The 15,276-nt window shown below is 49.4% G+C and overlaps 1 protein-coding gene across 3 annotated transcripts in view; it reads right to left on the bottom strand.

Annotated features, from left to right (window-relative positions):
- Nucleotides 1-3,379: 3,379 nt before the first annotated feature.
- LOC144608462 (prostaglandin G/H synthase 1-like) overlaps nt 3,380-15,276 on the bottom strand; it is a 52,565-nt gene continuing 40,668 nt past the window's right edge. For all 3 annotated transcript variants that reach the window (XM_078426238.1, XM_078426240.1, XM_078426239.1), the window contains exons 4-8: nt 14,331-14,414; nt 12,434-12,680; nt 10,172-10,458; nt 7,753-7,900; nt 3,380-6,978 (exon numbers count right to left, since the gene is read on the bottom strand). In XM_078426238.1, the coding sequence (XP_078282364.1) occupies nt 6,620-6,978; nt 7,753-7,900; nt 10,172-10,458; nt 12,434-12,680; nt 14,331-14,414 (1,125 nt within the window). In that variant the 3' untranslated portion in view covers nt 3,380-6,619. The remainder of the gene's footprint in view (nt 6,979-7,752; nt 7,901-10,171; nt 10,459-12,433; nt 12,681-14,330; nt 14,415-15,276) is intronic.

Here is a 15,276-nt window from a genome sequence, read left to right as displayed (position 1 = left end):
CATGAAGGTGCAGTTGGAGTCCTAGACGCTCCGGCGTGGGGCAATCCCCCGCGGGAGGTGGTGATGGTGGCAGCGTGCGGGAAGGCGGAGGTGCCGACCCGCTCCAGGTCCACCCCCTGCTACGCGGGCAGGAGGGAGGAGCCGCCCGGCGGCCGCGCCGAGCTGCCCCCGGCCGCCGAGACTCGCGGATCCCCGCACTGCAGCCTGCCTCAGCTCGGCCAGCCCGGGGCAGGGCCGGGCCGGGATAAGCCCACTCCGGGCCACTTGCCCAGGGCTCCGCGGGGCAGGAGGGTGGTCTCGGAATGAGCGGCGTACCTTCCTGGGGCCCGGCCTCCTCTCCCCACTCACTCCCGGAGCCCGGGCCTGTGGAGGGGTCACTGGGGACTGCTTGGCGGTGATTGCCCGTCCCCCGCGGAGAGCAGTCACCGCCGGGCACTGTTGCCGCCAGTCCAACCCATCAGTCAGTCGGGCACGTACCTTAGGACCACGTGTTGGCTAACAGCAAGGCATTGTGGTCCTTCACCTGGGCTGCACTTTGGGAGGTCCAATGTGAGGGGAAAGTATACAGTTAATGGAAGGCATTGATGTACTGATGAATGCAGCCCCCTTAAAGTGGCAAAACACAAGTTGATCGAGTGGTAAAGAAGGTTTACAGTGTACCAACCTGTATTGGTCTGGGCATCGAGTGCAAAAGTTGGGGAGTCACGTTGCAGCTGCACGAAACATGGTTTTGGCCATATTTGGAGTACGGTGTGCAGTTCCGGTTCCCACGATGTCTATGTTGAACGTGATGCCAAGAGCAACTCTTATCCTCCTGCACATAATCCATATCCCTCCATTCCCTGCATAAAGATGATTCCAACATGATGGGAATAGAGCTGGTGCAGGTAAACTGGAATCACAGGTTGGCAGGCAAAGCTTATATGGAAGAAAGGGAGACCTTCAAGGTGGAAATTATTCAGCATGAGTACGTTGCCCCGAAGAGAGGAGTGGAGGGAAATTAAAGCAAGATTTCCCTAGATGAACAAAAATATAGAGCATTCAAGAAGAGCTCGTGAGATGTGCCTGATAGTTCTTCAAGGTTCATCACACTCCAAAGATGTACAGGTTTGTAGGTTAATTGGCTTGGTATAATTGTAAATTGACCCGAGCGTGTGTAGGATAGTGTTAGTGTGTGGGAATCGCTGGTCGGCACCGACTCGGTGGGCCGAAGGGCCTATTTCCGCGCTGTATCTCCAAACTAAATTAAACACCTTGATGAAGTAACTTGCCTGTGCCTAAGATCCTGAGAGCTAAACGGACTGGAGGCGGGATCCTGGCAGGCAGGTCGAGAGGGCAGGCCGAGAGGGCGGTTCAAGAAGACCTCAACGGCGGAGCAAAGCAGAGAATGATGGTTAGCCGATGGGTGGAGACCACAACGGCTGAGAAGGTGAAGGCGGCTTCAGCCGGGAGAGACGTCCAGGTCAATCTCTGTCATGGACGGTGTTTGTCTGTGCACCATTCTCCCCATGATAGAAACATAGAAAATAGGTGCAGGAGTAGGCCATTCGGCCCTTCGAGCCTGCACCGCCATTCAATATGATCATGGCTGATCATCCAACTCAGTATCCTGTACCTGCCTTCTCTCCATACCCCCTGATCCCTTTAGCCACAAGGGCCACATCTAACTCCCACTTAAATATAGCCAATGAACTGGCCTCAACTACCTTCTGTGGCAGAGAATTCCACAGACTCACCACTCTGTGTGAAGAAATGTTTTCTCATCTCGGTCCTAAAAGACTTCCCCCTTATCCTTAAGCTGTGACCCCTGGTTCTGGACTTCCCCAACATCGGGAACAATCTTCCCGCATCTAGCCTCTCCAACCCCTTAAGAGTTTTATATGTTTATATGATAAAGGATGTCTCGCACACGTGTCCACCTAGAGGGACATAAAGTCTGTATCTCCAGGATCAGCCATCTCAAGACCCAGAGAGAGGACCCACCAGGACAATCACTCGACTTTGAGCGATCGCTGACGAGGATGATGGCTAATGGTACAATCTGGAGCAGGTAAATGACAAAGGAAACAGTGAGTGGTGAGGGGTCAAAGTGGCGAGGTTCTACTTAATAGGCTCCTCATCGTTTGAAGCCCATTACAGACAAGGGTCTGGATGGTAATGGGAAGCTGTAGTGTGAGAAGTTTTTCAGACTGGTCAGTGGTGTTCCCAGGCCGCTAATATGTGTTAATGGCTCGACCTTGGATGCTGCTTAAGCCTTGTGTGATCTGCAGGGAAAAGATGGGATGTGTATCACGTGCAGACAGTTAGGTTAGAGACTGCGCGGAAACAGTCCCTTCAGCCCACCGAGTCCACGCCAACCAGCGTTTCCCGCACACTAGCACTATGCTACACACTAGGGACAATTTACAATTTTTATCGAAGCCAATTAACCTACAAACCTGTATGTCTTTGGAATATGGGAGGAAACCGGGGCTCCTGGAGAAAACCCACAGTCACTGGGAGACCGTACAGACAGCATCCGTAGTCAGGATCGAACCCAGGTCTCTGGTGTTGTAAGGCAGCGACTCTACCGTTACGCCACTGTGATGAGGTGAGATTATTTTAACTTGGCATCATGTTTAGCACAGACATTGTGGGCCAAAGAGCCTGTTCATGCACTGCAATGTTCTATCTCATAGTGTCACCAACCGAAGGTCATTTTGATGCCTTCATTTGATTTGGTACCTAGAGCCAAACACAAATTTCCCCAAAATAAACCCAGAGACTAAATTTCATCAGAAGGCCTTAAAAGGCCGAAGATCACGTGCCATGTGCTGGGCGGCCACGGTGGCGCAGAGGTAGAGTTGCTGCCTTACATCGCTCACTTGCAGCGCTGGAGATCTGGGTTCGATCCCGACTACGGGTGCTGTCCGTACAGAGTTTGTACGTTCTCCCCGTGACCTGCGTAGGTTTTCCCCGAGATCTTCGGTTTCCTCCCATACTCCAAAGGCGTACAGGTATGTAGGTTAATTGGCTTGGTGTATGTGTAAATTGTCCCTAGTGTGTGTGTAGGATAGTGTTAATGTGCGGGGATCGCTGGCTGGTGCGGACTCGGTGGGCCGAAGGGCCTGTTTCCGCACTGTATCTCTAAAATAAAATAAACTCAACTAAAATCAGTTAGGCCAATTGACAGAATCTCAAGGGCCAATTTTAAGATCTTAACCGTTCGGGAAGGAACTGTTGATACTGGTTTACACAAAAGATAGACACAAAAAGCTGGAGTAACTCAGCGGGTCAGGCAGCATCTCTGGAAAAAAGGAGTAGGCGATGTTCCGGGTCGAGCCTCTCTTCACCTTCAGATCTTAACCTCTGGGCCAGAGACTGCAGTTCAGACCTGAGGAATAACATGATGGGAGACACACTTTGTACGACACTGAGTCACAGTTGGGAGGAAGGTGAAGGAATTGAACAAGCTCAAAGTAAGTCAAACACCATCAATTTATTGACCACGTACAAAAAGGACATTGTTGGGGCAGTGAGCTCTTGTCCCTGGATTAGCAAACATTTTTTTCATGAACTGAACACAATCATTGTTGACATGGATAGAGAATTGGTTGGCAGACAGGAAGCAAAGAGTCCTTTTCAGAATGGCAGGCAGTGGCGAGTGGAGTCCTGCAAGGCTCGGTGCTGGGGCTGCAACTGTTTACAATATATATTAATGAATTAGAAGCAACACCAGCAAGTTTGCAGGTGACAAAATGCTGGGTGGCAGTGTGAACTGCGAAGAGGATGTTAAGAGGTTGCAGGGTGACTTGAACAGGTTGAGTGAGTAGGCAGATAGATGCGTGGCAGATGCAGTATAATGTAGATAAATGTGAGGTTATCCACTTTGGTGGCAAAAACAAGGAGGCAGATTATTATCTCAATGGTGTCAGATTAGGCAAAGGGGAAGTGCAACGAGACCTGGGTGTCCTTGTACACCAGTCACTGAAAGTAAGTGTGCAGGCACAGCAGGCAGTGAAGAAAGTTAATGGCATGTTGGCCTTCATAACGAGAGGATTTGAGTATAGGAGTAAAGAGGTCCTTCTGCAGTTGTACAGGGCCCTGGTGAGACCACATCTGGAGTATTGTGTACAGTTTTGGTCTCCAAATTTGAGGAAGGACACCCTTGCTATTGATGAGGTGCAGCGTAGGTTCACAAGGTTAATCCCCAGGATGGCAGGACTGTCACATGAGGAAAGATTGGAAAGACTGGGCTTGTATTCACTGGAGTTTAGAAGGATGAGAGAGGATCTTACAGAGACGTATAAAATTATAAAAGGACTGGACAAGCTAGATGCAGGAAAAATGTTCCCAATGTTGGGGGGAGTCCAGAACCAGGCGCCACAGTCTAAGAATAAAGGGGAGGCCATTTAAAACTGAGGTGAGAAAAAACTTTTTCACCCAGAGAGTTGTGAATTTGTGGAATTCTCTGCCACAGAAGGCAGTGGAGGCCAATTCACTGGATGAATTTAAAAGAGAGTTAGATAGAGCTCTAGGGGCTATAAGAAAATAACTGCAGATGCTGGTACAAATCGATTTATTCACAAAATGCTGGAGTAACTCAGCAGGTCAGGCAGCATCTCGGGAGAGAAGGAATGGGTGACGTTTCGGGTCGAGACCCTTCTTCAGACTGATGTCAGGGGGGCGGGACGAGCTCTAGGGGCTAGTGGAATCAAGGGGTATGGGGAGAAGGTAGGCAAAGGATACTGATTGTAGATGATCAGCCATGATCACAATGAATGGCGGTGCTGGCTCGAAGGGCCAAATGGCCTCCTCCTGCACCTATTTTCTATGTTAAAGATCTTGAGCCACTTTTTTCGCGGGGCGACGTGGGTGCACCTTCAGGGAGCTCAATGTCTGGGTCACTTGAAAGGAATAGGTCCCTTGAATTTGGAAGGAGGATGGTACAGGGCCAGGTGGACGTGACTCTGCACCCGAGTTTCCAAATCAGTGAGTGCATGGAAAGGTAAGGCACATCACGAGGTGAAGCCAGCGAGAGGCTTGAGGCAAATCGCTCTTATCTGTGTGAAACACTCCCGGCGAAATCCGATACGCTTCAGTAAGTCACCGTCGGATGGCCTTGCCTTCTTGTTTGCCTAATCCAGACCCAAAGAAACGTACACATCTTCCACCGGGAGGTGCCGCGATGGCAGCCTTGCCTGCAATCTGTCCGTCTTTTTCGGCTTTTTTTGGTGATTTTTGGTGTGTTTAGAAAGTATGTGTTAATGTTCTCTGGTTTGTTATATGGGTGGGGTGGGAGGTCGGGGAAAACTTTTTTTCAATCTCTTACCCTGCCGGAGATGCAATTGTTTTCCGGATCGTATCTCCGGTCGCTCTGCGACCTAACATCGTGGAGCTTGCGGCCTTGCTCAGGACTGACTTTGAGACCCACCCTTGCCTGGGATCGATGCTCCTACCGCACGCAGCCTGTGGACTTTAACATCAAGGTGCTCGCAGTATCGGGTTGAGACTGATGTCGGGAAGCTCCAAAGCCGCACGACGTTAAATGTTCCCAATGTTGGGGGAGTCCAGAACCAGGGGTCACAGTTTAAGAATAAGGGGTAGGCCATTTAGAACGGAGATGAGGAAAAACTTTTTCAGTCAGAGAGTTGTAAATCTGTGGAACTCCCTGCCCCAGAAGGCAGTGGAGGCCAATTCTCTGAATGCATTCAAGAGAGAGCTAGATAGAGCTCTTAAGGATAGCGGAGTCAGGGGGTATGGGGAGAAGGCAGGAACGGGGTACTGATTGAGAATGATCAGCCATGATCACATTGAATGGTGGTGTTGGCTCGAAGAGCCGAATGACCTACTCCTGCACCTATTGTTTATTGTCTATTGACGTTCGACTAGCCCCAACCCTGGTCAGATCGCCCAGCGCAGGTGAGCTGAGATTCCCCCCCAATGCGGGAGCTTGATCGCCCCAACGAGGAAGGCCCGACTGCCGGCTACAAGAGTCAAGATCGTCCCATCAACTGAAGGTTAGAGGCCCCCGACCGCTGGAGGACAAAGAAGGGAGAGATTGAACTTTTTTTCACCTTCCATCACAGTGAGGAACGCGGAGGAGTCACTGTGGTGGATGTTCATGTTAAAATGTATTTTGTATGTTCTGTTGCTTTTTATTGGTATGACTGTATGGCAAATGAAATTCCTCGTATGTTGCAAAAACATGCTTGGCTAATAAAATGTGATTATGATTATGATGGCAAAGTGCTGAAGTAACTCAGCGGGTCAGGCAGCACCTCTGGAGAAGATCACCAGGTGACGTTTCGGGTCAGGACTTTCTTCAGTCAAAGAAGGGTCCTGACCCCGAAATATCTCCCACCACATGGATAGGTGACGTTTCATCTGAAGAAGGGTCCCAACCTGAAATGCCACCTATCCTTGCCTTCCAGAGATGCTGCCTAACCTGCTGAGTTACTCCAGCACTCTGTGTCCTTTTTTTGTAAACCAACATCCGCGGCTCCTTGTTTCTCCAAAGGAAAGTATCTCCGTTTCTTGACTAGGACAATCTGCTCCTTAAAGGTAGAATTACTTAAAGGAGCCAATGTAACAGGTAGTCAATAAATCTCCTGACCAGTCCCAAGATCTTCAATGGTGGTTAGAACTCAGTCTTCGGCTCCGGCTTTTCTTCCTTGGACTGGCTGCTCACACTATCACAGAAGTGGAAAGCCACATTTGGGCATGTCTTGGTATTGAGGCAGACTAGTTTCTGAAGTGTGGCTGTGTTGACGATATCAAACCCGGTTTGCCCCCCAAAAGTACTCGGCTTCCAGTAAAAAGGAGAGCAGATGGGGTTTCCCATGAGACCCTTGAGGGAGAAGGGAGCTCCCATTTCCACCATGCTTTCCCCGAAAATAGCCCCCTTGTACGGCTTCTCCAGCAGCAAGGCAGGATAAAATTCCATCGAATCGATGTGCCCGTAAAGTTTCTCCAGTTTAGCTGCTATTTCTGTTTCACCTGTGGAAAGAGTGGAGAGTGAAGACTTACGAGCATGTTGCCAGGACTCGAGGGTCTTAGCTAGACGGAGAGTCTGGGCAGGCTAGGACATTATTCCTAGCAGGAGGTCGAGGAGGTATGTTGATATAGAGCTGTATAAGATCATGAGGGGAACGGACAAGGTGAACGAACAGTCTTTTTCCCAGGGTTGGGGAAATCAGGAACTAGGGGGTTTAAGGTGAGAGGGGAGAAGTTTAATAGGAACCTGAGGGGCAATTTTTTCCACACAGCGGGCGGTGGGTATATGGAATGAGCTGCCAGAGGAAGTGGTGGAGACATTAGACTTTAGAGATACAACGTGGAGACGGGCGCTTTAGCCCACCAGGTGCGTACGACCACTGATCACCCTTTACTCCAGCACTAACGTACACAGTAGGGACAGTTTACACCAGCCAATTAACCAACAAATCTGCACGTCTTTGGAGTGTGGGAGTAAACTGGAGCACTGGGAGAAAACCCCCCTCATCTCTTTACCCCCTCTACCATCCCCTCCTCTCGGGAAGTGGGGGCGTGCCAGGATGGAGATACCGTCTCTCCCACACAGTTAAAACGAGTCAGTTTCATGAATTCAAGGTAGGTGAAGCGTGCCAGGTGAAGCAGTCAGTGTGCGATGGCCACTCCATAACCTCCCCTCCGTTCAGGTCCTCCGTTCCCTGCCTCTCCCTCGGCCTAGAGTGCTCCCTGAGGCGGCCCCGCACGGGGACCGGTGGCACACGTGCCCTCCCCACCCCGTACCTGTGAGTTCTTGGAAGGATTCGTAAGGCTTCAGACCGAACCACTTGCGGTACATGTTGAAGGGCTGCACTCTCAGCTCCCTGGCGTGTTCGATGACCAAGATCGTCACGTGCAGGACATTCCCGTTGATATTTCTCCCTCCGCCTATCTGTAGCGAGAAATTGTCCACGTTTAGAAACTGAATCACTGGTTCTTTCTGGGGAAGTTCATATTGCTTGTCGTGGGAGAGTCTATGATAAAAGGACATACTTTTGGAAAGGAGATGAGAAGGAATTTCTTTAGTCAGAGGCTGGCAAATCTGTGTAATTCATTGCCTCAGAAGGTTGTGGAGGCAAAGTCAAAGGATACTTTTAAGGCGGAGATTGATAGATTCTTGATTAGTAAGTGTGTCAGGGGTTAAAGGGTGAAGGCAGGAGAATGTAGTTGAAAGGGAAAGATAGATCGGCCATGATTGAATGGTGGAGTAAACTTGATGGGCTGCCTGGCCTAATTCTGCTTTTAGAACTCATGAACTTATGCTGTATGATCGTATTGTTAACTACATTTCTGTAGTGCCTAGTCCACTCCTCCCAAACTTCCTTCAAGGCCATTGGAACTCTTTCAAGCTGCAGCAATGGTGTGATAGAGGAAACAGCATGCTGGTAACGTGACCTTGAGCAGGTGCAGGACAGGAGGTTGCTAACTTGAGGATAGAACTTAGGAGAGAGGAACTGCTGTAGTTCGATAGAGGAACAGACATACTGTTGGAAGAATTCAGCGGGTCAGGCAGCATCTGTGGAAGGCCAATGGGCAGATGACCTTTTGGGTCTGGACACTTTATCAGGACAATTATAAAAGACATTTGGACAGATATATGGATAGGGTTTAGAGGGTATGGAACAAATCAGGAAAATAGGACTGGTCCAGAATGGCAAGTTGGTCGGCATGAACCAGGTGGGCTGAAGGGCCTGTTTTCTACACTCCATGACTCTATCCGGACTGGGACGATAGATTGTTCATTCCCTTCCACAGATGCTGCCTGACTTGCTGAGCTCCTCCAGTAGTTTAGTTTCGTTTATTATTGTTATGTGTGCAGTGAAAATGCTTTTGTAGCGTGCTATCCAGTCAGTGAAAAGACTATACAGGATTACAATCCAGCCATCCAGTGTACAGATACAGGATAACGGGAATAATGTTTAAGTGCAAGATAAAGTCCAATTAAAGACAGTTCAAAGGTCTCCAATGAGGTGGATGTGAGTTCAGGCATCCTCTCCAGTTGGTGAGGATGATAGTTTCCTGTTAACAGCTGGGGCAGAAACTGGTCCTGAATCTGGAGGTGTGGGTTTTCACATTTCTGTACCTCTTGCCTGATGGGGAAAAGGAGAAGAGGGAGACTCATCCTTGATTATGTTGCTGGCCTTGCGTGGTGCAGATGTAGTCAATGGGAGTTTGTTTCTTGTTCTGGATTCCAGCATGTGCAGTCTCCCGCGCCTTGGTTTATCGCCTGGTCTGAGAGCGAGTGGGGTTGTTATTATTCCCTGAGCTGTCTCCATGTGAAGCAGTTCACAGGGACATTCCACGGAAGACATTTATGTGGAAGGGGGAGAGGGGTGAGAGGGGGGTATTACTCGAAGGTGGAGAATTCAATGTTCATACCAGAGGGTTGTAAACTCCCCAAGTGGAAAAGAGTTGCTGTCATTCCAGTTTGCACATGTCCTCACTCTGCAATGGAGAAGGCCAAGGATAGATCTGGCTGTTGTTTAAAACATAATTTCAATTGTCAGATATGGTGAGATGAGATTCAAACTCATGTCTATTGATCAATGCTCCAGAGGCACAGGCTGCCAGTCCAGTAACATAGCCCAGCTCAGATTAGGAGTGCAGTGGTTATGTGTATAAAACCATGAGGGGGAAGAGATAGGGTGAATGCACAGTCTTTTACCCAGAGTAGGAGAATCAAGAATCAGATGAAATATTTTTAAGGTGAGAGGGGAAAGATTTAATAGGAACTTGAGGGCCAACTTTTTCCACTCAGAGGGTGGCGGTGTATGGAACGAGCTGCCAGAGGAGGTCGTTGAGGCAGGTACTATAACTACATTTAGAGTCATAGAATGATACAGTGTAGAAACAGGTCCTTCGGCCCAACTTTCCCACACCGGCCATCATGTCCCGGCTGCACTAGTCCCACCCGCCAGCATTCGGTCCATATCCCTCCAAACCTGTCCTATCCATGCACCATGTAATTTTAAAGACATTTGGACAGGTACATGGATAGGAAAAGTTTAGAGGGATATGGACCAAACATTTGCAGGTGAGACCAGTGTCGATGGTACACCCTGGTCAGCATGGGAAAGTTGGGCCGAAGGGCCTGTTTCCATGCTGTATGGCTCTATGTTTAACCACAACCCCCTGTCACAGGTAACCAAAAGACATTCTTTACCCGTCCAGCTCTCTGCTTTGTGAACGATTCCAACAAAGCATCCACTCCATACTCCAGCAGGATCTCGGGTTTGAAAAGAAACTCTTCGTATTTGTACTCGTGGCCTTTGATGTTGAAGGTGTCGGGCAGGAGCGGGTGCCAGTGGTAGAGATGGTTGAACTCCAGGGCGATCCGGTTGCTGTACTGGAACTGCTCCTTGAACAGTAGCTCTGGCTTAAACTTCAACTTGAAGTTGTAGCCACTCAGGTGCTGCACGTACTCCTCAATCACGATCTTAATGGTTTCCCCTGCCACGCAGACATTGTACAACATCAAACATCTCAGCGCAAGAATAATCATAATCATCTCAGCAACATCATCACAGACTTGCCCCATCCCGGTCATTCCTTCTTCTCCCTCCTCCCATCTGACAGAAGGTACAGAACCTTGAAAGCGCACACCACCAGACTCAGGAACTTCCAGGCAGGAACGGGGTACTGATTGTGAATCAGCCATGATCACATTGAATAGTGGTGCTGGCTTGAAGGGCCGAATGGCCTACTCCTGCCCCTATTGTCTATTGTCCCCTCTGTTATCAGGATTCTGAACGGTCCTTCCATAAACTAGGGTTTTGTCCAATTCACCTCTACACCATTGGACTTTGTCTATGGAACTGATGCGTTACAATGCCTCTCGTGATCTTGTACACCTCAACAAGGGAACCCCTTCAGCCTCCCACACTGCAAAGAAAAAAGTCTCAGTCTATCCAACCTTTCCCAAAAAACAAGCCCACAAACCCAGGCAACATTATAAATGCACCCATAGAAAGTATTCTGTCGGGTTGAATCACAGCTTGGTTTGGGAACGGCTCATACAAACGTAACAAATTGCAGAGTTGTGGACGTAGCCCAGTCCATCACACAGACCACACTCCCCACCATTCACTCCATCCACACTTTACTCTGCCATGTAAACACAGCCAACATATTCAAAGACTTTGGTGCTAATGGAAGAAGTTTCATTGAAATCGGTGTTATATTTTAAAAGTTATTCACATTTTAAAGTTTAAATCTATCTCCTAGGGAGGGAGGGGGTGTAGGGAGGAAGGGAGGAGGGGAAGGGGGGAGGGGGAGGGGAAGGGGGTGGAGGGAGGGGGGGTGGAGGAAGTGGGGAGGGGAGGAGGGGGAGAGGAGAAGGTACTGCACCAGTGCAGGTTTGGGCCCAACGGGTCCACTTGGTCTAGTAATAAACTAAACCTCATCCTGAGGATGGAACATGCTGTGGCCAATGTCTACTAACTAGTTCAATGGTTCAATTCAATGATTCAATGATACTTTATTGCCACGTACAGTGAAATGCTTTGTTTTGCATACAACCTGGTAAAATTGTGTAGCAGACCTCACCTAGGCACTACAGAAGTGTCAGCACGTTTTGGCGCCAACAAAGTTATAAAAGTTCACCGAATAGTCCTATATACTGCCTGCTGCCGCATGTGACAACATGCACACCTCCCCCCCTCCACTTCCCCCCCACCACCCCGCTGGGTTCCCCCTTCATTCACACTTGTTCTATGTCATCTCACTTTCCTAACCATGCTGTGGTCAATGTCTACATACTTGTTCACGCTAGTTCACAAGTTGACACGTTCAAAAGCAATAGGAGCAGAATTAGACATTTGGCCCTAGTTCTATGCATCCCACTTCCTCATCCGTGCTGTGCTCAATGTCCACTAACTAGTTAACTAGTTCCCACTGGTTCTACGTCATCCTACTTTCCTACCTGTGCTGTGCTCAATGTCCACTAACTAGTTAACTAGTTCCCACTCGTTCTGTCATCCCACTTTCCTACCTGTGCTGTGTTCAATGTCCACTAACTAGTTAACTAGTTCCCACTCGTTCTGTCATCCCACTTTCCTATCTGTGCTGTGCTCAATGTCCACTAACTAGTTAACTAGTTCCCACTCATTCTATGTCATCCCACTTTCCTACCTGTGCTGTGCTCAATGTCCACTAACTAGTTAACTAGTTCCCACTCGTTCTATGTCATCCCACTTTCCTACCTGTGCTGTGCTCAATGTCCACTAACTAGTTAACTAGTTCCCACTCATTCTATGTCATCCCACTTTCCTACCTGTGCTGAGCTTGATGTCCACTAACTAGTTAACTAGTTCCCACTGGTTCTATGTCAGCCCACTTTCCTATCTGTGCTGTACTCAATGTCCACTAACACCAGGCCCCCACCAGCCAGTGGGTGCAGGGACCAAGCCCCGAGTGAGGGACTTACCCATGAGGATGAACCTGGTGGTCTGGAAGAGCTGCTCGTCGCTCCAGGTCGGGTGCTCGCCTTTCAGGATGTCGCAGACCCGGTTGTGCTCACGTAGCCAGATGGTGCCGTACATCATCAGGCCAGGTACCAGGCCGAACAGGTCGTTGCCAAAGGCCAGCTGCTTGTCCAGCGGCACCGAGCTCGGGTACTTCATCTTGACCGATGTTTCCTTCACTGAAGGGGGGTACATCTCTCCCTTCACCTCCTCCACGCAGATCAAACCATTAGACCTTCCCACCCCTTTAGTGATCGACCATAGAACACCCAAGCCCGCTGGTTCTATGTTATCCCACTTTCTCATCCACTCCCCCCACACTAGGGGCAATTTTACAGCGCCAATTAAACTACAAATAGGCACTGTGGTGCAGCAGTAGAGATGCTGCCTTAGCATGCCAGAGACCCGGGTGCTGCCTGTAGAGTTGTCACGTTCTCCCTGTGACAGTGTGGGTTTTCTCCGGGTGCTCCGGTTTCCTCCCACGTCCCAAAGACGTACAGGCTTGTAGATTAATTGGCTTCGCTAAATTATCCCTCGTGTGTGGGATAGAACCAGTGTATTGTTGGTCGGTGTGGACAGTGGGCAGAAGGGCCCGTTTCCTACGATGTGTCTCTAAATTAAACTAAAACCGTACGCCTTTGAGATGTAAGAGGAAATCGGAGCACCTGGAGGAAACCCACGCAGTCACAGGGAGAAGGTGAATACTCCTCACATACAGCACCTGATGTCAGGATTGAACCTGGTTGAGGCAGCAACTCTACCAGCAGTGCCGCCCTTTGTTGCAAGAGTGTACTGTTTTTAATGAGCCTTCACAAACAATTCTGTGGCATCAGCAGAGAGCTCCCGAGACAAGGCCACCAGCGAAAATAATAATAATAATAAGATATTCCTTTATTCGTCCCACACCGGGGAAATTTACAGTGTTACAGCAGCAAAGTGGATAGCAAGAGAGCAAGAGATCATTCATTATAAATAAATAGAAGATACATAAATTGTCATCAGTTTACCGATGGAGAGCAGGGGGGTGCAACGCATTGGGACACACAGCTCCCGGGGGTGTGGAGAAAGCCCAGGCTTAGGCCAGAAGGGCGGTCAGTCCACCACTCTGGGACATAGCCAGAGTTTGTGCTGGAAGCATGGGCCATGTTAGGCCTCTCACACCAGAGCTGCCTCTTAAGGCCAGGCCCAGGGGTTCTGAATATACCGACTACTCCTCGGACACCCGGTAGAGCGGTGGGAGCCACTCAGGACATGGAAGGAGGGCGTTCGGCCCATCGCATTCGTGCCAGCTCACCGCAGAGCAATCCCATTATGTAACACCATTTCAGATCAGTGGACCAGTGTGACTGGAGCCACCTGGCCTGGAACACTCTGACCACTGACTGGTCCAGTCCGAGCTTGGCCACATTACGATGGTGGGGATTGTTTCTGGCCAGCGTCAGGTGTTCCCACAGGCTGGTTGCGCGCTCTGCCTATCCTGGGTTGGCATCTTTATAAGTTCATAAGTCACAGCAGCAGAATGAGGCCATTCAGCCCATGGGGTCCACTCCGCCATCCTATCATGGCTGATCTATCATTCCCTCTCAACCCCATTCTCCTGCCTTCCCCCGTGACCCTTTTACACCCTTATTAATCAAGAATCTGTCAATCCCCGCCAGCCACGAGCTGCCTTGAGCTGTCTGAGACTCTGCAGTCTACAGCCCCGGTGGGTGTGTCTCAAAACTTTGAACCTCACACTGACGAAGAATCTAATGACTCTAATCCGTTCGGCGGCCGAAATGCCCAGCGATTGTGTGTCTGTGTGGGTCAACAGAGGTTTCGAGCGGTGGGGAAGGGGACGTGGTGGGAGGAGGGTTGTACCTGAGACTTCAGCTTCCCGTCCTTGAAGAGCCGCAGTTGGTGCTGACGTTCCAGAGACATTCCGTATATGTGGCTTAGGTCCACCTATGTAACAACGCACCATTTAACTCAAAGATCAACCCTTCAACGAGCACACGTCCAACAGCTTGGGAGCTGAGATAAAAACGTATAACACGACCAGAGGCTTGGGTAGGGTAGACCGTCAGAACCTTTTGGCCGGGATGGGGAAACAAAATACCAGAGGGCGTAGCTTTAAGGTGAGAAGGGCAAAGTTTAAAGGAGATTTGGGGGGCAAGTATTTTTTTTACACAAATGGTAGTGGGTGCCTGGAACGCGCTGTGGGAGACGGTGGTGGAGGCAAAGGTCTTGTATTGTCACGTGTACCAATTACGGTACAGTGATCTGTGAATTACTGTACAGCCATACAAAAAAAAGCAACGAGACACACAACTACATAAAAATTAACATAAACATCCACCACAGCAGATTCTCCACATTCCTCACTGTGATGGAAGGCAATAAAGTCTAATCTTATTCCCGCTATTCCTTCGACATGAAAGAGAATTTTGGACAGGCAATATGCAGGAAATGAAGGGATATGAAGCAAACGAAGGAAAATGCAGGCAGAGGAGATTTGGTCGGCATCATGTTCGGCACAGACATGTTGGTGTGCTGTACTGTTTTATGTTCTATGTTTAACTCCATAATGCTCCAGTTATTCTTGCCTCTCCAAAGTCAACATAGCTTCAACACAATGTAGAAACGAAGAACTGCAGGCACCGGTTTGTACCAAAGATAGACACAAAGTGCTGGAGTAACTCAGTGGGTCAGGCAGCACCCCTGGAGAAAAAGCATGGGTGATATTTCGAACCGGAACCTTTCTCTCTCCAGAGATGTGGTCTGAAGAAGAAGTCTCGGCTGAGTCATGTCACCAAGCGTGCGAGTG

The sequence above is a fragment of the Rhinoraja longicauda genome, chromosome 31 (assembly GCF_053455715.1).
Source record: "Rhinoraja longicauda isolate Sanriku21f chromosome 31, sRhiLon1.1, whole genome shotgun sequence".
Classification (NCBI taxonomy): Eukaryota; Metazoa; Chordata; class Chondrichthyes; order Rajiformes; family Arhynchobatidae; genus Rhinoraja; species Rhinoraja longicauda.
Note: the sequence above shows the minus strand (reverse complement) of the source record. Positions and strands in the feature narration are given on the sequence as shown.